General features: G+C 49.2%; 1 protein-coding gene and 1 long non-coding RNA gene across 8 annotated transcripts in view; one reads left to right on the top strand and one right to left on the bottom strand.

Moving 5' to 3' along the window:
- LOC115350376 overlaps positions 1-4,135 on the bottom strand; it is a 7,514-nt gene extending 3,379 nt beyond the window's left edge. The window contains exons 1-2 of the long non-coding RNA XR_003926412.1: positions 3,854-4,135; positions 782-865 (exon numbers count right to left, since the gene is read on the bottom strand). This is a non-coding gene — a long non-coding RNA (uncharacterized LOC115350376). The remainder of the gene's footprint in view (positions 1-781; positions 866-3,853) is intronic.
- A 1,119-nt stretch (positions 4,136-5,254) lies between these two features.
- Positions 5,255-23,658, top strand: part of PROX1 (prospero homeobox 1) — a 49,908-nt gene continuing 31,504 nt past the window's right edge. The window contains exons 1-4 of one of the 7 annotated variants that reach the window (XM_030035171.2): positions 5,255-5,478; positions 5,693-5,814; positions 13,173-14,961; positions 21,478-21,585. In XM_030035171.2, the coding sequence (XP_029891031.1) occupies positions 13,240-14,961; positions 21,478-21,585 (1,830 nt within the window). In that variant the 5' untranslated portion in view covers positions 5,255-5,478; positions 5,693-5,814; positions 13,173-13,239. The other 6 variants (XM_030035178.2, XM_030035172.2, XM_030035175.1 and 3 more) reach the window with 6 other exon arrangements.

The following is a 23,658-nucleotide window of genomic DNA, read 5'->3' as shown; positions in this document are numbered from 1 at the left end:
ATTCACTGCAATATGTCTAAACATTCATAAATGTTTTATGCATCCTAAAATGCCATGTACAAGGGATACAGCATCCCACTGAGGTTAATGAATGAATGAGGTGCCCTTGAAGGTTAATTTGCACAAACAAAAGGTCAAGGGACATCTTCAAAACAAAATATTGATTAAAGCAAGTTAAATGTTTTGACTTGAAGGAGACATGAAGGATTAAAAAGCAAAATAAAGCAGTATGGATAAGAAAGGAACAGGAAAGAAAAAACACCACCCCCAGACACAAAGGAAATGGTAGAAAACATATCTGAATCAGCTAGTCATCTGCTAACAAGCTGTAAAGATTTCCAATGACAAGTTGTCACATTAGTTTAGTGAAACTGAAGCAGCACTTATCCCTTTTCCTGTGCTTAATCTCTCAGCGAGCTGCACAGAAACATGCTACCACGTTTAATAGGATTAGTTTAGTTCACTTTCTCCTCTCTGGAGGTTGTGAGGTTTTTTGTTGTTGAGGTGGTTTTTATTATTTTATTTTTTAACAATTCTATTTCCATCAATACCAGGTTCTTGAATTAAATTGCACTCTGCTGAACCACCTAGGCTGCATTCACTGTCCACGTTAAAGGCATTTTCTTCCAACGGTTTCCTTTTTGAAAGGAGGAGACAGGGCAAAGGGAAGCAAGGAAAGGCTCTAAATTCAGCGATTACACACATCAGGCACCCAGTTCTCCTCTTTCTCACACACTGATGATGCTTTATTGGTATCAGTAGAGCTAATTTTAATTCATACCAGCGTAAGTTAGAGCAGAATTGGGCCTTTGTGGTTGCAGGGTGTTCTTCTTTTTATGCATGAGTACTTGGACCTTCCCCACCCCTGAAAAAAAAGGAAAAAAAAAAAAAAAAAAAAAAAAAAAGAAAAAAGAAAATCTGCTATGTATTCGTAGCCCCGTTCCCTCATTTAGTTGGAACAGACACAGCAAGGAAAATGATCAAAGAAAAGGCAGTTTCAACAATATACCCCTGTCACTTTCAATTTTGTTGTCAGACTCCAAAGGGACAGAGGAATCACCCATGGTCATGGGCACACTGCAAAAGTTTTCCTAAGTTTCTTGCATCTGGTTTTTTTTTTCCCCCTTAAAGAAAGAAATGCAAGCACAGAAAGCTGTCAACTTGCAGCAAACCTTTTCTCTTCAGGGGCACCAAAATTTGGAGAAGGAATTTTATGTGACGGGACAAAACTGCAGCTGAATCATAATGACCTGACAACCCCCGTATCTGGAGGAAATGTAGTATTTTGAAGTTTGTGACACACACCCAAGCATTAGGCAGAAGAGAACCCACAGACCTGAGCACACCCAGGCTTTGAATCCATCTTGTGAACATAGATTACTTTTTGTGGGATCCAAAATGCCCATAACTCAGAAAGTAAACGGTGTCACTACCTTATAATCTATTAATTACCAAGAAAAGGAGCTGGTGGCTACCTTATGATCTATTAGTTACCAGGAAAAGCACCCAGGACTTCTACAGTTCGAAGACAGACTGGAATCTACGACAGTTCACTAGCGGGGACCATGCTTGCAGTCGGTCAGGAGACTGGGAGCAGCAAGGGACAGAAACAGCCCCGCAGCCACCCACAGCCCTGCCACTGCCCAAGCCACCGGGGCCTGGAGAAGGCACCATGGACGACTGTGCTCACTACAAATCCTGACCATGAGGTGCTGGCATGGGCGTCCCCTGGAGGGGGGGATTAAATTCTGGAGGAAGAAGAGCTTTTCTTCCACCTCTAAAATCTGGGCGACGCACGGGGGATTACTTTTGCCGCTGAGCTTTGAAACATCAACTTGCATTCCTTAAGAGGCTGGGAATCCTCCAGGATTAGAAGAGAGAAAGGGTCTGGATCACTCAGTGCCCAAGACGGCGGGCTGTGCGAGCATTCATGCCAGTTGGGCTTACTGGTGTGGCAGGTCATAGGGGGCGTACGTTTAGACTTCAAAAAGTTGCAGGACACGGGGCTGGTAGGTAACCTGCGAGCAGCTACAGAAATGAGGCTGCGGGGCCGGATGGTAGGTGGAAGCCTGCGCAACGTGGTACCCATAGCTGGGGCCAGGCTGGCTGCCACTGCTCTGCCGTGTGACCTTGGGGACATCGCTTCACTCCCAGTGCCCCAGTTTCTCTTTGGGGTAAACCAACAGTGGTTGAAGTTAAGTCGAGCCCCAGTGGTGACGAGCTCAGTGTCAGAGGCAGCTATTTATTTAGTGTTTGCACGATTCGGCTTCCCCTCTACGTGTATCCCGGTGTCCTTTAAAAGAAAAAAAAAAAAAAAAAAAAGGAAAGAATTCAAGCGAGTCATTCACCCGCCAAATTTAGCCTATCTCCCCCTGCGTCCAGACACACTTCTGCACCCTTGTACCGCAGCCCCTGCAGCGCTTACGGCTACAACGGGAGGCTGAACGTGTCGCCCCCGGCAAGCCGAGCCCCGCAAGAACAAGCAGGGATGCGAGCCGTCCCGCCGAGGCCGGCCCGGGCCGGCTGTGCCCGCCTCTCCGCGCCCGCGGAGCGCAGCGCGGGCCGCCGCCGGGGCCGCTCGCCGTCGTGCCGCCCCAGCCCCGCCCGCTCCCGGCGGCGGAGGGACGGCGCCCCTATTTCTGAAAGTGTCACGTTAAAACAATTGACGGCGAAACCGTCCCGGCGGGCAGAGGCTCCCGCGGGCCGGCAGGTCGCGACGGGCACCGGGCACCGCTGCGGGGCCGCCAGGCTCCAGGGCTGGGGGGACGACCGCGGTAGCAGCGGAGCGTACCCGGGCATGTGCGGTCACCCACGGCGCTGAGGCTGGCCAACGCTGGCCCCGGGACGGGCCTCGGGCCAACGCATGGCACGGCACGGCTCGGCTCGGCTCGGCTTGCGAGGCCGGCCGGCCAGGAGCGGGGCTCTCCCACTGCCGCGGGGGCCGGGCGGGCGGCGGTCTAAGAGCAGCCCCGCGGCCCCCTCGCCCCGCGCCGCGGCGGCCGCGCCGGCCCGGACGTGCGGGCGCGCAGCCCCGAAGGCTTCGGCTCCCGCACCGGTGCCGGGCTCTAGGGCGGGTGTTACGGCTGTATCTCCTCGCGACCCGCCGGCCGGGGCAGCGGCAGAGGGATTTAATTTTTATTTCTTTTTTTTTAAACTCGGGAGCAGCTTCCCGGCGGCAAGCTCCGGCAGCGCGACGGGTCCGCTTCGGCCGGTCCCGAGGCATTTCCTGGCGACCCGCGGCGGGTGGTTTTGTCACATCACCCCACCCACCCGCGTTAGTGACCCCGCTCCCCGCCGCGGAGGACAGCGCGGAGCCGCCATCCGCCCCGACGCGGCGGGCCGGCCCGGCCCCGCCGGCGGGCAGCGGGGAGAAGAGCCCTTAAGGGGGGCCACACGTTTCGCCCCCGCGGGCAGGGCAGGTTTGCTGCCCGCGCCGGCTCCCAAACTTTGGCGCGGAGGGTAGAACCTCGCAGCGCGCCCCGCCGAGGGGCTTCCGCGGCCCGGCAGCCCGCGGGATGGGCGGCGGGGCCGTCCGCACCCACGCGTGGGGACGGGCGCAGCGGCTCCCCTCTAGCCAGAAAGATCCTTACAAGGGGAAGGGGGGAGGGGGGGGCTGTGAAGCGAGCGGCTCCCCGCGACGAGAGCAGCAGGGCGGGCAGGGGGCGAGGCGCGGCCCGGCCCCTCGCCGCCGGGTACGGAGCTGCGGTTGCAAGTTTTGGCAGGGGGCGGCCGCGCCAGCCCTGCTGCCCTCGCCCCGTCCGGGCTCTCCCCTCTCCCGCCGGCCCGGGCGCCCCGGACGGCAGCCCCGAGGGGCGGGCGCGGACGGCCCCGGCGAGGCAGCGCCCGTCCTTACCTGCCGCCGAGCGCCCTGCAGCGCTCCGCTGCCGTCTGTCCCTCCGCAGGGACGTTATTCCCGCCTCCTCAATTTATTCCCCCCGCCGCCCGCACGCTAAGGCTGTTTTCCTACGGGAAGCCTCGCCTCTTCGCCGGCAGCGGCCGGGCGACCCTCCGCGGCCACGGGGGCGGGGGTGCGGGCGCTCCCTGCCCCACGCCGCGGAAACCCGCGCTCACGGCGGGACAAAGCGCGGCCGGCAGGCTTTGGTCCGGATTGCAGCCCGGACCTGCTGGGAAGATCCTCCTTTGGTTCCCCCCCCCCCTCGCGACAAAAATTTTTTTTTCCCGAAGTTTTCCCGCCGGAGCCGGCCGGGAGCGGGCTGTGCCCAGCTAGGGATGGGTTTAAGTTGCCCGAAACTTGGGGCGCGCCGCTCGGGGGGCCGGGGCCGGCGCCCGCCCGCAGCGAACACGCGGGTGTCGGCACCTCCGGCTGTTCACGCGCCGCAACCTGATGCTCGATTTCGTGTTTGGTTTCTGCCTTGCGCGTGGAAAGTGACCCGCGCGGCGGTTCCCGCTTACAGCCCGCGATGCGCCGCATAGCCGCTGCCCCGGCGGGCCGCGGACCCGTTCCTCTGAAAAGTTTGTGAGCGCGTGGGGGCAGCGCCCCGCGAGCGGGGTTTTGCTTCGCCGCCCCGATGCTTAACGCGTGGGAAGAGGCGCACCCTGGGGCGGCAGCCCCCGCGCCCCGTCACTCCTCCGCGGGAGCCTTCCCGCGTGGAAAACTTTCCCGCGTGGGGCGCCCCGGAGCATCCCCCGCCCACGCGGGGATGACTTTCCTAAAGTTTCTCTTCCTCCCCCCCACCCTCCCAACGCGGGGGGGGGGGGCTTTTGTCCGCCCTCGCCCGTGCCGGCGGAGGCGCGGGGGTGGTGGCGGTGGGGAGCGCCCCGTCGGCCGCGGCAGCCGGCGCTCCCTCCCCCGTGCCCCGTCCGTCGTCCCCCCACGCAGGTGCGCGGCCCGCCGCCACCTTCCCGCGGGGGCGGGGCGGCCCCTCCCCCCCCGCGCCCCCCCCCCCGCCATCCCTCTCCTCTCTCCCCGCTCCTGCCAAGTTCTCCCCGTCCCCCCCGTCCGTCCCAAGGAGCCTCCCGAGTGGGCGCCGGGCCTGGCCTCACGTCACTTCCGAGGCGTGAACGTCTAGTCTTCCTGTTTCCTTCAGCTGGTCTTAAAGTAAATCTTGTGGCGGTGCGGAGCGCTCGCTCGGCTCGCCAGCCCAGCCCAGCCCAGCCCTGCCCCGCGCCCCCGCGCCCGCCCGCCCGCGCGCCGCCCGCCACGCGCCGCGCCGCGCCGCTCCGCTCCGCTCCGCGCCACTCCGCCCCCGCGCCGCTCCGCGCCGCTCCGCGGCCGCTGCCCGCCCGCCCGCCCGCCCGCACTCGCCCTCCCTCGCCCGATTATCATATTCATCAGCGGCGGGGCTCGCCGGCTGCGCGCGCGCGCGCGCGCGTGTCCGTGTGTCCGTGTGTCCGTGTGTGCGTGTGCGGGGCGCGTGCGGGCTGTGTGCGTGTGTGTGCATGTGCGTGTGCGTGTCTCCCTTTCTCTCTTTCCACCGGCAAAAAAAGAGAGGCTCAGTTTCGTCGCCTTTGCACGGAGTAAGTACCCCGCTCCCTCTCCGCGCCCCCTCCGTCCCTCTCTGCTTTCTCGGCCTTTTCGGGTCTTCTTTTTTTTTTTTTTTTTTTAAAAAAAAATCGCACTGCTTGGGCTGCTTTAAATGGTCCGGGGAGGGGGGGGGGGGGGCGGGGGCGGGGAATGAAATCCCCAGCAAAATACTGATCACCGTTGTCAAACCTGTGCTTCTTTTTCCAGGGGGCAAAATTGCAATGACTTTATTAGCTGAGTAGTTTTAATTCCCCAGTAGATAAAGCGGTCAGGATTTGTAAGCGCCGAGCCCGATGGAGCGCTCACCGGAGCCTGCCCAGGGCTGAAGAGTAAGTGACCCTGCTCGTTGTTAGGTGATCCTCCCCCCCCTTCCCCTTCGCGCTCTCGCTGCCACCTTTTGTGGACTGGGCTTTCTTTATTCCGTGGGTCGGAGGGCAGTTTGCGGGACGGAAAACGCGGCGAGTATTTGCCTTCTTTTTTGTTGTTCCGAGCTTCCTCCTCCCCCCGTCCCCGCCGAAGTTCCCCATCCCCTGCTTAAACTCCTGCTCCGGTCCTCTGAGCCTCCTCTTTGTCTTGTTTATTATAGCTGCCTTTCTTTTTGTCTCTTCCAATTTGCTTGTCATTTGCATGTCGCTAGTTCTCCTTTTTAAACCCAAACCGGGAAGGGCAGGGACTTTTTCTTCTTATTCTTCTTATCCTGCAATTACTTTTCGTTTCCAAGGGTGGGGACGAGCTGCGAATTGTGGAAATGTATAGAAATGGGATTTGAGTGGTAGGTAGAGAGCACATGAGAAGAGATCAAATCAAGGCGCGGGATAAGAACCTTGATCTGGGAGAAGATTAGGATTATTGGTACTTTCTGTTTGTTTGGTGGTTGTTTGTTTTTTCTTCGGGGGGGGGGATTTAATTTTTTCTCATCCTTTGATGGAGGTCTTTCTTGGCTTTTTTGATTTTCTGTTTATCGGCTGAGTGACCCGGAGCACTTTGCCATGTGTTTAAACGGAGTTAAAGCGCAGGAGGGAACGGCGCTGGGGGCGGGAGGGGGGGGGGGCGTGGGGCCTGCGCGGAGGGGGCGCGCAGGGCTGTGTTTGTGGTGAGCGGCCCGGGATGGGGGGGGGGGGGGGGGCCCCGAAAATGCGGGGCCCGACGGGAGCAGGCGGCCCGACGGGCAGCCGGGGCACGGCTCCCCGGCACCGGGCGCTCCGCGGGGGCGGAGCGGGGCCGCCCTGGGGTCCGCGCGTGTCTGCGGGGAGGGGGGGAGAAAGTTGCGCGTATGCCCCGCGGTCGCCTTGCAGCGGGCCGACGGCTGGCGGGGCAGGGGCAGGGCCGCTGGGGGCGCGGGCAGGTGCGCGGGGCGCGGGCAGGTGCGCGGGCAGGTGCGCGCATGGGCGGCGGGGCGGGCGGGCGCCGGGCGGGGCGGCTGCGGAGCGGGACGCGGGACGCGGCGGGGGGGGGGTCCCGGCCGCCGCCTCCCCGTGGCCGCCGGGACGGGTTGGCGGTGGCGGTGCCGGAGGGAGCCGGGGGTGGCGGGGTCAGCCCTGGGAAACGAGTCGGTAACCGGGGGGGGGATATCCGCGGCCGGTCTGAAGGCGCGGCCGCGGCGGGACGGAGCTCTCGGCGGGGTCAGTGTCACCTGCGTGTGCCCTGTCTGCGGAAATAACGGATACGGAGGATATTAACTTAATATCTTTGACAAAGTAGGAGATGTCAATCACGGCTGGCAGGGGAAACGGCCGCGGACTAGAGGTGCCCTTGAACGTCGGGCAAAAGTTGCCAGGGGGAGGATTTGGAAACCCGCTACTTTCGCACAGGTCCCGAGTGGTCGCGGCGAACGCCGCGGTGATTCTGGTTGCGCGGCGAGCGTCACCCCCAAAACCCTCATCCGGGTCTGGGGACGGGCGGGGGGCACGCGGAAGCGCATCCGCTCATCCAGGGCCGTTGCTCGGTGGCGGAAAGGTCCAGCGTTGTCTAACGCAGGGTGCAGAAACACGGCCGTGTCACCGCGAGGTGTAAAAGCTCAGATTATTTGTCACTTCCATCGTCTGTAGAGGTTTGGCAGCGCGCAGGATGAATTATGCGGAGGCAGTTTCCTCACCCGTAGATTTGCATGTGGCACATACCCTTTACGTCTTCCTTCTCGCAGTTTTTCTCTGAGTTGCCATCAATCACGTAAAGTTTACGACCGCTGCAGCTCATTTTGCATTTATTTTATCTGCTTTTTGTCCAGAGCTTACCTTTAGCAGCAATATCACATACTGTGAAATGTTTATTAATACTCAAGGGTAGACAGAGTATCAACATTTCATGAGTTGATATGTTGTAAAAAGTACAATGGATGTACTTTTTGCTAACAGCTGCCTATTAAATTATTCTGTAAAGTATCTTACATTCGCTGAACGGCGCTGTCAGTATATACTGTTAACTTTCCTGCCAGCTGACCTCTGAGGCCTCTCAGTTTATATGACTTGTCTTTTTTACGATCGGTTGATAAATTAAGATCGTCGTAAGAATGGACACATTTTGAAATTGGAGTTTAATTTTATTCAGGGCAGAATTGTAAATACTGCAATTTGTACTCTCTAAATAATGATATATTCTGTCTCAAAGTGCAGCCTAACTGCTAGATTAACTAATTCAAGAATTGTGATTTAACGGCATCGTGTAGCATGGAAAAAAAATAGCTTGGAAAACTTGGGCTGAGTTCATAGTAGGAATCTTGCGAACGTTTCAGTCTTGTCTCTGCACGGAGACCATGTGAGTTATTTTCTTCACGATCAGTGAAATAACAAGGACCAAACAGGCTTGAGAAAGGGAAAATGTTTTCAATTTTCTACCTTGAGCAGCTTGATTTCTTTTTCTCATTCAAAGAATCCGTTTCCTCAAGCAGTGCCGAGCGCGGCTACATGATGGAGGGCCCTGCATCTCCCCAAAATAAAGGCCTGAACTAATGAGATGCCGAATCCCTCCTGTTAGTGAGCTCTGTCAATTCTCACTGTAGTCGATGGGCATTGAGGAGGTTTGGCATTCACGGGAATTGCTGAATACCTTGCTGGATTGGGCCCGGGGTATCACCGGGTTCACAAAACGAGGGTGGCTTTTTTCTTCAAGGCTAAAGAGCAGGTAGCATAATCTTGAAGCGAGTCAGGCTCTAATTTTTACTCCTTACGGAGAAATCCTAATAAACTAGTTGTTGCTGCACAATTAGTTGCTCATCATTTCTGCCTTGTTTCAAATTCTTTGATTACATGTCTCAGCTGAGGGAGTTAGATAACCCCTTCTCCCAAGAAAACTTGTGTCAGAGCTGTACAAAAAGGTAGTACTTTCTCATTAGTGGCTGACGTGATTTTAACGCTGAACAGATCTATGGAGAATAAATGTAATCTGTTCTTCGGATTTTAGCTGTGGTTTTGTGCATGAAATGCTGTTGACTGGAATAATTTTCATCCTGCCCTTCCTGGCTGATTCTGGCAAAGCCATACCCCATGTAGCGCTTTAGAGTGAAAGATCTAAATATTTCTATTAGCAGAAGCATGTTAAATTTCTTGTGTGGTATTGGCATAATGGGCTGACACGAAGCAGGCAGACGCTGGACCAAAGAAAGTAGTCGGCTTGTGAAAAGATAGGAACAGTTTCAGCTCTACAAACTGATAACTCCTTGAATTCATCCATGAATATTCGTCAAGTTTAGCACTTTGCTGCTGTGTATTTAATGGCTGTTTAGGTTAGGCTAGGGTCCTTCAGAGTGGCTGAGGAGGGTGAGTTTGAATTTACATCTCCTTTGCAGCTCTTAGGTGTATGAATTAATCTAGGAGAAAATGATCGGCATCTTTGTAGATCCAAGATGAGTTAACAAAATTGATTACAGAAATTGATTTATTTGTAATGAGTGCGGTTAAATACCTGACATCGTATTCCTTTCTAAAGACCGTTCTAGCCAAAGGTTTGGTAACAGTAACTCTTGGATACCAAGAAATTAATCTGTTTCCAGTTAAAATGTCAATGCATATCAAACGGATATGAAATAAACCCATGTCTGTAGCTGCTGTGCTGTTGAGAGGTTATTCATAGCTACATTTTAATCATATCTCCTTAACCAAAAGTTTTGAAAGTAAATTTGTAAATAAAATAACTGCAAGCTATGTTTATGGATGGACTTAGAAAGTGCTGAGGCCCTTGGTATGGTTTTTAATTACATGGGCATGGAAAATGTTTGGTTTCTGAGAAAGCCGCATCGTGCGAGTTGAGGCTTGAGATGTGGAGGGTAAATTTAACATAAACTACACTTGGCACGCAAGGAGTATCAAAAGTGACGTGTAAAGCAAATTTAACCTTCACAAATTTAAAACTCTGTAACTTGGAAAGAAATGGTGCTTCTGAAGATTTCTACATAGATCTTGACAACCTAAGCTATCTTTCTAACTAGATATTTCTGGATAGCTGTATAGAGACATTAGGTGTATGAAACAGAGTTCTGAGACAATGCGCAGCCAAAGTACCGGTACTGCGTAAAGGACGCGAACTTCCTAATTATTTTTTTTTCTCCCAAGAGTTCCTTATTTATTCAGTTCTAATCTAACCAGTCTCGAAGTCTGCCTGTCATGGCCAGGATTCTGCATCCCGCTGTACGTGCCATTCCACTTCCCTTGAGGTGTGAATTGGTTTTGGTCCTCCGAGACCGAAATATTAACTGGCCGTTCAATACCCGTTCTGTTTTGTCAGGCTACAGTAGAACTATTTCTCATATTTAAGCCGAAAGGCACATAAGCCTTAAAGCTGGCAGTCTGTAGGCTCGGGATAACGCCAGGGCAAATGGGAGACGTTGCTTAATACCCAGGTTAAGTGTATGATAACTCCGATGCTTTCAGCTTGCAGCGAGGGAAGGAGGGGGCATTGCTCCGGAGCACCTCCTGCCGCGTGTTTGCAGTGGCAGGAATGGGCTGGCGAGCAGCTGCTGGTACAGGGGCTCGGGGAGAGGGAAGTGGACACTGGGGAGGAAGGATGAGTGGCAATGACCTTCCAACCTGGCGCAGGACAGCCTATTTCCTGAGCTGCTGACTCAAGGGTACAGCAAGCCCTCCCCGTGCGTGTCCTTGGTTGGGATTGGGCAAGAGAGAGGGAAACAGTGGTCACGCACCTCAAATTTGCTGGGAAATGTGCAAAACTTGAAACCTGACATGAGGGTTTCGGTGTGAGTCTGGGAACTTATTGCTGGATCTCAATCAAGCATAACTTGACTACAGAAAAGGAAGGAAAAGCGTGAAGGTTTTCGGTGTTGGTGGGGTGGTTTTTTTCCTATTGGCAAGTATTATCTTTATGGAGAATGCCTTTAGAATATCTTACATGCAGTAAGCAAGACCTCTTTCGGTTATCGTGCGACTAGTTTATATCGCTTTCAAATGCACACCACTAGACTGAAAGGTCAACCTTGACCCTGGTTTATTCTGTGCCAGTATCGCCTGCTTAAAAACTCCGGTGGCGGTCGCCCCTTTCCACCCCCTGAGGACTTGGCCGTTTATTTACAAACCCAATCCTTCTGAAATCCCAATTCCTCGGATATTTTTTAGATGAAGACCTAATTGTAAGAGCCTGATTCTGCCCTCTGAAAAACTCCATTTGGATTCATGGAGAGAAAGCAGGAGACGGTCTTTTACAACACGCACTGCCAAGCAGGGCCTGATCCTACCACTTGCACGTAACAGGATTTTGGTATCCCTGGACTCCAGGGGACTTTCTTGCAGGGTGAGATGCTGCCTGGTGTGCAGGTGGTAGAATTGGGCCCCTGCAACAGAACTCCTTGTTATCTCATTATTATCGTGAGGTAGCCAAACTTCATTTGCTTAACGTGCCTCTTGATAAGGAATGATCTGTGAAGACAGTGACCTGATAACAGTGTAAGGCTCTGGATTTCCCATCTGAATTCATGACACTTTTTTTTTTTTTAATTTTTATCATTCTTTGGTTTCCTGTATGCAAGGAGCCAGTAATGTAAACAAACATCATGTCCCTAGCATAACTGTCTCTGACACGAAATCTCTGAAAATTCTTTTAGTACATCCAGAATACGTGGGCAAAGGCTGCAGAATAAACATGATGTTTCTAAGTATTAAAAGCTTTTTTTTTTTCATCCTGGTTGCAAACTAAGCATTGACTACTGTCTTGATTTTACAGATTATTTCATGCTGAAATTATGCCTATTTGCATGGATAGTCATTCTTTAAAACTAGCCACAGATGCAGTCCTAGGGAGCACGTAGATGTTTTTACAGGTGAACCGAAAGAGATGGGAGCAATTCCAAAAAGTCTGCATGCTGCCTTTGGCAATATACCCTGTTATTGTGAAGATTGTGCTCTGTTAAGCAAATGTAAAGTTTAATATTAGATAAGCGTCGCATGAAAAATATTTTAATTTTCCTCAGTGTTAAATTTTAAGAAACAGGAAAGAGTGTCTAGTGCTTTATGTGCAAAGTGAGTTTAGCATCACTAGTTAATAAGTCACAAATTATGTCAAGAGCCTTTTACAAAATGCAAGGAAGTGTGTTATCTTTTTATGCTGTGTTCCTGGGAAACAATGAGAGTTCATATAAAGAGAAGGTATCTTCCTTTCTCACGCAGCTGATTGATGTTATTTCTTTCATCTTTCCATATTTTTTCTCATCTTTTCTGCATGTCACAGGAAGTAAGATTCTGTGTATTCAAAATGTTACGTGTAAGAAGGGCTTCACTGTCCATTTGAAATACTGTTCTTGGGCATTTTTCTAAAGCAGAGAGATGTGACACTGAACATGCCTCTTTTCTGCTATGCAAAAAATTTCACATCAGGTATTTCAGTGTACGAAATAAAGAATCTTCAGCCTTTAGTAGCAGGGCTTGCTTGGAGAATGTAAGTTAAGGGAAGGAATGTGTGGGGAAATCAAAACACTGTCGTGGCTAGTCACTCGTACATACGAGGCTGTGTTAACAAACTACATTTTGGCCTTTATTTGATAACATCTCTGTAAATATTATAAGCCCGACCATAAAATATTTTAATGCATTTTTGCTTTGCTGAATAAATGTTCCCTAATGATTTGAGAGGGGTTTTTTTCCCCAGTGTAAGCCTAAATGCATCTATGATTTCTTTGCCTTTCACATACATATATACTATCCTACCTACAATTAAGTGAAAGTTGTTGTTTTGACCTTCGAATGTTTATTTACCAGTTTTATCTCTCTTTAAAAAGCAAAACTACAATTATGGTTTTTACATCGCAATTGAATTTTTTTAATCCAAATTTTATACAATTTCTTGTTTTAACAATAAATCTTAAATAAGGAGTACTTTCATCTTCTTTTGTAACATGTATCTCAATGCCCTAAATTTAATCAATTGGTTGTCAGAGGCTGTGTTCTTCTAATCTACTCTTTCTTCTGAAGATAAACAGTATCATTTTAGGCATTTGTGCAAGAGAATCATATTACTGGTGCTTAAGCAGTTTTTGCTTTTTTAAATCTTAATCCATCTTAAACCAGTGGAGCAGAAATATTTAAAAATGTTTCATTTCAAGCAGAGTGCATAATAAATTGCAATAATTGTAATGTGCCATAAATCCCAGAGCCTATGCATTTTGCATTTTATTCAGGATTGAGGTCAGGAAATTTGGAGAAATTTAAAGAAAATGATTCATCAGTCCTTTTGTTCTGTTGGCCAGGGTCCCAGGATTCTTGAGCTGAGCCCAGCTGACAAGCTTTTGAAGATGGCACAATAACAGTCCAGTGATGCCTGACCATGACAGCACAGCCCTCTTAAGCAGGCAAACCAAGAGAAGAAGAGTTGACATTGGAGTGAAAAGGACGGTAGGGACAGCATCTGCATTTTTTGCAAAGGCAAGAGCAACGTTTTTTAGTGCCATGAATCCCCAAGGTTCAGAGCAGGATGTCGAGTATTCAGTGGTGCAGCATGCAGATGGGGAAAAGTCAAATGTACTCCGCAAGCTGCTGAAGAGGGCGAACTCATATGAAGATGCCATGATGCCTTTTCCAGGAGCAACCATAATTTCCCAGCTGTTGAAAAATAACATGAACAAAAATGGTGGCACGGAGCCCAGTTTCCAAGCCAGCGGTCTCTCTAGTACAGGCTCAGAAGTACATCAGGAGGATGTATGCAGCAACTCTTCAAGAGACAGCCCCCAAGAGTGTCTTTCCCCTTTTGGCAGGCCGACTATGAGCCAGTTTGATGTGGATCGGTTATGCGACGAGCACCTGAGAGCTAAACGCGCCCGGGTTGAGAATATAATTCGGGGTATGAGCCATTCCCCCAGCGTGGCATTAAGGGGCAATGAAAACGAAAGAGAAATAGCTCCGCAGTCTGTGAGTCCCCGAGAAAGTTACAGAGAAAACAAACGCAAGCAAAAGCTGCCGCAACAGCAGCAGCAGAGTTTCCAGCAGCTGGTTTCAGCGAGGAAAGAGCAGAAGCGAGAGGAGCGCAGACAGCTGAAGCAGCAGCTGGAGGACATGCAGAAGCAGCTGCGCCAGCTGCAGGAGAAGTTCTACCAGATCTACGACAGCACCGACTCCGAAAATGATGAAGATGGCAACCTGTCTGAAGACAGCATGCGCTCTGAAACCATGGACGCGAGGGCCGGTGACTCCGTCGGCAGGTCGGACAACGAGATGTGCGAGCTGGACCCGGGGCAGTTCATCGACCGGGCGCGGGCCCTCATCCGGGAGCAGGAGATCGCGGAGAACAAGCCCAAAAGAGAAGGTCCCAAGGAGAAGGAGCAAGGGCCGAATGCCTTCCACCCCGAAGGCAAACACTTGGCCGAGACGCTGAAGCAGGAGCTCAACACCGCCATGTCGCAAGTTGTGGACACGGTGGTCAAGGTCTTCTCGTCCAAGCCCTCCCGCCAGCTTCCTCAGGTCTTCCCGCCTCTCCAGATCCCGCAGGCGAGGTTCGCTGTCAACGGGGAGAACCACAACTTCCACACGGCCAACCAGCGCCTGCAGTGCTTCGGGGACGTCATCATTCCCAACCCCCTCGACACCTTCGGCAGCGTCCCCATGCCCGGCGCCACCGACCAAACCGAGGCGCTGCCCCTCGTCGTCCGCAAAAACTCCTCCGACCAATCCGCCTCGGCCCCGCCGGCCGGCGGCCACCACGCCTCCCTGCACCAGTCCCCGCTCTCGGCCACCGCCGGCTTCTCCACCTCCTCCTTCCGCCACCCCTTCCCGCTGCCCCTCATGGCCTACCCCTTCCAGAGCCCCCTGGGTGCCCCATCGGCCTCCTTCCCGGGGAAAGAGCGCGCCTCCCCCGAGTCCCTCGACCTGACCCGGGAGACCACCAGCCTGAGGACCAAGATGTCGTCGCACCACATGAACCACCACCCCTGCTCGCCGGCCCACCCCCCCAGCGCCGCCGAGGGCCTCTCCTTGTCCCTCATAAAGTCCGAGTGCGGCGACCTGCAAGACATGTCCGAAATCTCGCCCTATTCAGGAAGTGCAATATCCTTTTCGAAAGACGAGCGATTAGCCGGCGGTGGCCGGTGGGGAGGACGAGGGGCCACGCTCGTGCCCCGGGGCTTCCCCTGGGCGCCGGGCAGCGGGGCGCTCGCGGGGGAGCAGGTGGGGGGCTTGGCGAGGCCAAATAAAATGCTGGGCGTTGACTCACGGCGCTCCTTCAGCCACGGTGTTCACAGAGAAAAGCCACCGGCCCTCCCCAAGCCTTTCAGACCGTCCCGTGGGGTCGGAAAGCGAGCCGAGCCCACGACTTGGGTGCCCGCGGGTTTCCCTGGGCTGGCAGGTGCTTCCCCCGGCGGGGAGGTGATCGAGGGGGCATCGCCCTCGGACGAAAACCGTTCGAGCCACAGCCACCTCCTTTCCCTCCCCTGCCAGGTCAACGCGCGCCCCGTGTTAATGGTGTCATGGCTGGGCTTCGCAGCGAGCCACGGTCCGGTCATTCGTGAGCCTTCAGCTCTCAAGTGCGTAAGGGAAACGAAGCACAAAAGACACAGGTACTGATATATTCAGGCTGCATCAAGTTCTTTCCCCCACCCAGAGGTCTGTTCCTCAGCCCTTGTGCAGCTGCCTGCTATGCATGATTAACCTCTGTTCAGCCATACACAGAAATCTTTTGTCCTAACGTACACAAAGCAAATTATTTTGGAAAGCTAGAGAGAACAATTAAATATAAAACTTCAGCTGTATTAAATTTACAGGACACTTCCCCTGCTTAAAAAACAGATTATAACAAAATCTCTCTTTTTAGCTCAATAGCAGGCTTTAGTTAGGGGAAAAAATCCATCTCTGCCTTTATTTAGGCATATCCAGACATAGTAATGATATTTTCTTTTTTTTTTCCTGGAAACTAGTACTAGATTTTATTTTTATTTTTTTTTCTTTTTTAGCAATAACACCTCCCACTCCTTCCATCTTTTCTCCTAATGTGCTTTTTGGTCAAAAGATTTTTCTTCCAAGTACAGTTGTATTAAAAGTGAATAAAATACCATGTCTGCCTGATGCTAACATTGAGGATTTTGCACGAAGGGTAGATTGACGTTTTTTCCCAGCTCCAAGACCCCAGCGGAAGGCAATAGCACAAGCACAGAGCCTGAGATGCAGCTAATGTCATTCCCAAGTTGATGAAACTAATTGCGACTGAATAACTCTGCCCCTCCCTGAGTGATGGTAGCGATGCTGAGGAACTTGTTCCCTTTCCAGGAGTATCATGTGAAGGCAGATGCTCGAGGCTGCGCCCCATCACTGGGTATCTTCTAGACGATTAATAACTCTGGTGGTTTTAGATTAATTTAGCCACAGTTTCTGTAGACATGTTAAATCCTCAGGAGGGTGCTGGCAGGGCTCGAGACCCGCTGGTTACCTGGACTTTCCATCAAGTCTTTGATCTAACTTAGGTGAAGCCTGAGTTGAGAATTGCTGCTGTCTGAGCTGTATGAGTAGTCCCATTTCCATAGGGGGAAGTGTTCACGGTTTGAAAACACCTTCCTTAGCTGTTGGTGGTTTTGAGAGCCAGCTGGTAGTGGACACGATGTTTGAGGGACCTCTTTCCGAAAAGAGGATCTCTCTGCTGCATTGGTAGCACGGAAATCTTCTCCTTGCCATATACACTGTATGGCAAAACAGAGCAGTCGGTCTAAAGGCAGCATCATGCACAGTTACCGCCAGTTACTTTTGGAGTTCCAAACTGAAAATCTCTCCTGCGTATTGAAATGCAAGCTGCGATGCTCGGAAGGCAGTCCCGAGGTCAACAGGAGTGGCAGCCAAGGGCAAGACTCAGGCCAGGGCAATTAAGTAATTTCTACCAAAGAGTACAGTGGCATACTAATTGTTTTGGTATAAATGTAGATCTCCCATCCTGGGAGAGGAGTGAGCAGAGGTGAAAAATGCCAAGCGTGTGAACCAGGAGTACTTCTAGGGCTGCACTTGATCCTCTCCACCTGTGGAGCATCCCTCCCTCGCCCCTGCCATTTCTTCCCCTTTCTCCTGCTCGTTCTCAGTGGCGGTTGCTAATGGAGCTTGTTGCTTCTGCCGAAACAGGGGTGCAAGAGTCCCCTGCTGCGCTGAGGCTTAGCCAGGGGAAACGCCGAGTGCTAGAGTGATTCCCTTCCTTCTTCCTTGCCCCGCTTCTTCCCCGCCATTGTGAAAGCACTCTGACTTTCCCACCTAGATGCTATTGCAGGCTGCAGTTTCATTTGGGTTTAGGTACAGACCTGTTGGGACAAACAGATTTATTCAGTAGCACTTCTGCTCAACGTGTACCGTGGTATACGGCTCAGCTGTGGGGATGGATGTTTTTTTCTAGCAGTGGCTTGTTTGTCCAGGTAGCTTACAGTTTCCAGGGAAAGGCGCAGTGTGGAGGTTGGTTTGTTTGTGGTCGATTCTGTTGTGGTGCTTTTATTTTACATGGTTGAATGTGCACATATAGGGAATATATTTCTTGAGAGAAGCAGATCTTTCTTCCCTGCAGAAAGCAACATCTGTTTTCCTGGACAATACAGCCAGGATGAGAACATAAGACTAGCAGATACAGCCAAGTTCAGGTTTTAGTAGTAAGCTAAAACACTGAACTAGCCTGGCTTTCGGGTTTTGGGGTTTTGTTCTTTTTTTTTTTAACCAATGCTTATAAAATGTATCTGATAGTTCTTTGCTGAATTGCAGAAGGAAATGGTTAATGTTTGCGTATGTTGCTAAACAAGATAAGATGCACCTGCAGCATGAATTCCCATCTTGGTCATGAATGCAGTCTGTATCTTTGCAAACTAATCTGTTTAATCAAATATTAAGTTTTATTCAAATTCCAAAAGAAACAGACAGCGAATTGTTTTTCTGCATGGTCTTCCTTTGTCATGCATCCTCTTTGCATCTCAAGAAAAATAGCCTTGTTCAGCCCCAAAACATTTGCATAGATCAAAATTGAAGCACAACAGTAGTTTGTGTGCTGTTAAGACATTTGTAAAGGTGAAGAAGTTTAGCATGCTCTCCCTGGCAGGAGGACTTTAAAACATTAGTGAAACTTTCTACAATTTTATTTATTTTTAAACAGAATTCCAATCCAACTGGAATGAGTTTCACAGTCCCAATATGTGAAAGCTATAATTAGTGAATTACAACATATTGAAATGAGGAGTTATTACATCTGACTAGAATTAAACTAATTAAACTTAAAAAAAAATGAGCGATTGTAGAGCAAGCTGGATAACTCTGTGCTGTTGATAAAACCTGGGCGATGAACAAATACTTTCCAGCCAGCCCGTTCTTTGGAGGGTCCTGAAGATGCTCTGAGATACAGCTATTTGGAGCTTTGCTGATTAAAAGCACCTGAAGTGTAACTTAAGGAGCAGCTTGGCTTTGCTAGTGCAGATTTTTTACCTGATACAGCCTATTCTTTCCTCTTTTCCTTCAGCTCAGTACATGTGTGGGCTAGAAAAGCCTGTTAGAGCATTTGTGGGAGCTCAGGCTGAGAGTAACAGGAGTGAAAGATCATCTCCACTGAAAAATATTTTTGCAAAAGAGGAGCATTACCTGGGAGGATTGAAGTGCAAATGAGTCAAGTGCTGTGCAATGCCACCCCTGTGCTTCTCCAGTTAAAACACACAAGAGCCTGTATATGTTTCATTCCCAGTCTTTCACTCCCTATTTCTTAGCGTTTTGCCTTTTTGCTGCTGCTGTGTTAGGTGAGGCTACGCTGTACTATGTAAACGCACAACGCTGAGACTCTCAGGTTGTTTGAACACTGCTTTAGGTTCAGCTGCAGTACACTGTTACTCTGATCTTTTATGTTCCTGAGCAGATGTCTTTCATTAATTTATGGATTTATCATCTTTTCTTTCTCTCCTTTTTTTTCTTTCCTTTTTTTTTTTTTTTTTTTTTTTTTACACCTGGCAGCTGGCTCAAGTTTCAGCAGTTATTGTCTATTTTGCATTACCCATAGAATTGAATGTCATCTGTCTTCACAAAGCTATAGCTAAGAGAATTGAGGCAAGCCACACGAGCTGCTGGGACAGAGCTTGTTTGCGTTCCATTCGGCACCCCTCCTCCCTTTACCTCCTTAATATTTATTTGTGCTCGTTTTCTTTCCTGGCCTTGAATGGGGCTTAGCTCGTGTTCGGTACAGCTGTATGTTTACTGAATCTATTTCATCATGAGTCATTGTGCGTGTGTAAGTATCCTGGAAACAGCTAGTGCTTTCTTGGAAGAACAGTTGCTTTTCAGCCCAAGCACTTAAAAAGGAAATTAAGCAATTGGTCAGTTCAGTTTTTTTTCTGAAATAGCAATGGGTTATCTAATTCTTAGCTCTTAAGTCTGTCGTTAACTATTTTTTGCTAGATTATTACAGATCATATCTTTTATCACAGTAAAGCGTTAACCTTAGGATCAAGATATACAGATTTGTTGCATATTTGATATCGCTTTAAGGCTGCCAAGTGCTTAAGAACAAGTATAATTTTAATAAAAAATGGATTTCTGGGAATTTGAGTCTCAGAACATCTTTTAATACATGTTTCATTCAATATCAATATCCTCTGGCATTAGAGCAGAAAATATTTAAAAATCCTAAATGCAGAAGGAATCCAAATGCTTAGACAACTGTCTAATATGCTTAAATCCAGCAAATATGAGAGCTTTTTTTTTTAAAGTTTAAGTCCATCTTTGAGCTTGCATTGAAAGAAAATATACACCAAACCTGATATTAACATGTTGTCAGCGTCAGAGGAATTGCAAATTAAGGAGACTTAGGGTTTTTTTTTCTCTTTTACTTATTGGAGTTCCCCTTTGGACCCCCACTTTCCTGAAAGGATCGCGTAACAAAATGGATTTCTGGCGTAGAAGTTTTGATTTGTCTAAAACTCTTATCACTAAGCAATAGGTGACAGCTTGCTACTATTATTTCACTTACGTATTTTGACAGATGGCACTGCAGAGTGTAATGCTCTTTTAGACTTCTCTATCAGTCTAATGGAGGTAACTGGAGGTTCTTTCAACTCTTCTCTTGGCACAAGAAGTATGTCAGTCATAAATTATCTTCTTTGTAATCATTAAGCATCTAAAACAAAATGCAAGTTCAGCTGAGCCATTTTCCATGTACTTCCAGATAATAAGAGGTTTTTAAACTAATATTGTCAATGCCTTTTTTTTTTAAATGCTACATTTTTCCAATCTAAAAATGAACCTCGTAACTGAAATAAAGGGAGAGGGTTTCAGTAGATTGCACGAATTAAGAGAAAAAGGAATTCTGCTGAAAAAGCCTAGCTAATCATCAGTAGCCTGCTGATAAAAATTAGTCTGGGTTTCCTGTCTTGAGGCCTGGAATGAGACGTTCTGTGCTGACGTGCGCCCGGCCATAAGGTGGAAGAGGCACCTTGGCTGCAGCACATCTGTCAACTTGGTTGACCTTCTGCCCACCGTAAGGTGTGAACCGAGTGAAATTTTCAACAATTGTGTTTAGGAGAAACAGTCCTTAGAGAAGCTTCTGGGAAGAACCCTTAATTGACCTTGTGGGGGCCACATTGATTTTCTCCACGTGCATCTTCATTTCTGATAAATTATAAAGCCATTAATTTGCTGAGGAAATGGCAGGGCCAGCCTGCGGCACAGATGTGACCAGAGCCGTCCTAGCACGCAGTACACAAAAGAGAGCCAAGAAGCTGGGAGAAAAATCAGCAAGCCGAGATTGTTATGGTTAGCTTCACATTCCCTTGGGAACTCTTTTAGTTGCTTCTGTTTACAGATCTAAAAGGTAATGATGTTTCCAGGATAAATAGGCTGCCTTATAGGGTAAGTGGCCATTTATTGATCTGCTAGCCCACATTTATCGATTGGTTAGCCCCAAATACAGCTTCGTTCTCCGAGGAGTTAACTGTGTAAATCAGGAGGCGACGAGTTTGTGGCAGGGGGATTGAGCGGCAGAGGGGCTCTGCCTGTTGCAAATTTCGCTTTCATTTGCAAGGCAGCCACTGGAGCAAAGCAACAGCAGGATTAGAGAGAGTTACTCAAGACGTTAAAATTCATCGACGCTAATGAAACAGGTTAAATGTACTGCCTGTATAAAACATTGCTCAAAATGATAAAGCACCTCTGATTGTCTTACATGCGTTAGTTTTATTTTGTGCCAGCGGCACGACACCGAGAGAAAAAGAAACTTTAGCTGGAATTGCTAAAGGAGAGGGAGAAAAAGCTTCCGATAAGTTTTCTGCGGCACATGCTTCGTGCATTTGTTTCCTTAGCAACAAGTGAACATACATATGGTACACAAGCCGTAAACTTGCGAGATTCCTGAGACCCAGCACCCAAACTGATAGGAAAAACAGGGTTTAAGTTACATGGCCTCACATCCGTTGTTTAGCTATTTTACAGAAAATTACAGTGCAGCAATTTAAATGTTAATATTTCCTCCTGTAGTCTGGGGAGCTGTAGAGTATTTAAGGGAGCACTTTGCTAGCTCTGTACGTTCAGAAACAGCCTTGTCAAGAAAAGCATTTTCCTTTACTAATTCAATCCTACATGCAGGAAGGCTTGTCACCGAATCACTTGAAAAAGGCCAAGCTCATGTTCTTTTACACCCGGTACCCAAGTTCCAATATGCTGAAAACCTACTTCTCAGACGTAAAGGTAAGAAAATCTCTTTCCCGCCTCTCTCCTTACTGCATGCTATATTTGCTCATGAAATAGTATCATGTTCTCATATAAGAGATTAATAATATTTCTGGGTACGCAAAGGTTACAGCTGACTTTGTTCACTTGTTCTTCTTTTTGAGGTGTACCCTGCTTGTGCCTAGTTGAGGAAAGGTGATTTTTTAAATTAAAAATAAAAAAATCATTGACATTTTAGAGCAAAGTAAGAATTATTACAGTAAATTAAACAGTTTTCATTATACATATCCTATTAAAAAAGGAGATTTCTGTGGTGGTAGAAATGTACTTCCAAGAACATTTTGGAGCAGTTCTCAAGTGCTCCCTTATTGTTTCATTTCGGTTGGTTTCCTTGTATTTGTGCTTACATAAGCAGAGTGTAGAATCCCTTTCTTTCTGTCAAAAAGAAACAGTACATTGAAATTCTCCATGCAGAAGCTGCTTAAAAACAAAAGTGATGATTGTCTCTTATTTACAACTTAATTTGTTGTTGATGCAGAGTACACTGAGCATAAGGAGGATGAATAAAGTGACAGATTCAGGCCACATTATTCAAATGAGGATATGAAAGCTGTCGACATACAGCTGCATCCTCCCTCATTCTACAGAATATTAGGACCTCCTGATTTTTTTTCTAAAAGTAATTGTTCCTTCACATCAACTTGATTTTGTGTTAATCATCTAAGTTTTTTTTTAAAAAAAACATAGATTGGGTTTTAATGATTATAATGGCATACATGGTGTCATTATCTAAGTAACTTTATAAACATTACATTAGCTTAAATTAGTTTGTTACATCCCCCCCCCCCCCCCAACAAATTACAGAAATCCTTCTTTTAATCACTTTCGGGTTATGGGGTTTTTCGGTCTTAGTGGAAGATTATCCCACAGGTTTGTGAACTTGGCCCAGTTTCTGCTGATCAGTTCTCTTTGGTCAAGTTTCTTGGCAGTTTTTCCCTTTCTTTTTTTCATTTAACGTTGCATGCGCTTGCACATCTCAGTACGCTCCTGCCCCTCACAGCCGTGCCCTTGGAGGTTCCTCTTATTCAGTGCCATGTGCTGAGCGGATGGTGACAACATTTATAAAAAGGAGGGGGGGGAAGCAATACAGGCACTTCCTAGGCTAAATGGCCAGTCAAGAATCATTAAACACACAAAAAAAAGCTGCAAATGGCGCAGCGGGCCAAGTGGATGGTTTGCTCTCAGAGTGGATCCACCTGGAATGGAAAAATTGGAGGGAGCATTTCAGGCGACGCTGCTCCAATGAGCCGCCGCAGGCAGATGTAGTGCTGGCAGCACTGCTCGGGAGGGTCCTGCTCTGGGGCTACCCTGTGCCTTCACCCCTAGGTGTTCGCACGGCCAGGTACACCGAGCTGGGGATGTTCTTTTTCCCTGGCATTGCTGCTTTTTTTCCTCTTTTTAAGAAGATAGATACTTGCGTGTTTGCATGCACACGGTGACTTTGTCTTCTGACAAAGTTGTGTAATATGCAGAAACTTGCTTTTGTGCCACCTTACATTTATGCAGCACCAGGAGAAACCCAAAAGTGCTTTACAAACCAGCAGTGTGGGATGGGGCCGTTCGCCCAAAAGCGAATGCAGCCATCTCCCTGGGGACATGTGACAGCCACGCGAGGTCAGCAGCACCACAGAACCAGGGGTGTAAATATTAGATACATTCATCTTTTCTTGGGCTTTTCCATACCTTTAAATGCTTCAAAGTGCTTAGCGTGTGTTTGCAGTTTCTCGGGCCAAAGGATGCTCCCCCTTTTGTCCACATGCAGTCCCATTAGCTTCACCGCTCCTGCTTACGGAAGCAAAAGGATGTAATTTTGCTTAAATGGAGCCAGAACATTCTTGTGGCTTAAGCAGGTGTCCCCTACCAGTACCGAAGGGGACTGCTGCTTGCCACTGGAACGCTCTCATCCATGAGCTGAGAACACGTATGTAAATAGGTACCCTAATGAGACATTTCCATGTGCTGCACTGGCCAAATGTTTGGTTCTGAAGATCAACATTATATTAATAAAGATGTATGCGTAACATGTAATAC

This window comes from Aquila chrysaetos, chromosome 13 (assembly GCF_900496995.4).
Source record: "Aquila chrysaetos chrysaetos chromosome 13, bAquChr1.4, whole genome shotgun sequence".
In the NCBI taxonomy this organism is placed as follows: Eukaryota; Metazoa; Chordata; class Aves; order Accipitriformes; family Accipitridae; genus Aquila; species Aquila chrysaetos.
The sequence above is the reverse complement of the archived record's forward strand: the minus strand, read 5'-3'. Positions and strand labels throughout refer to the sequence as shown.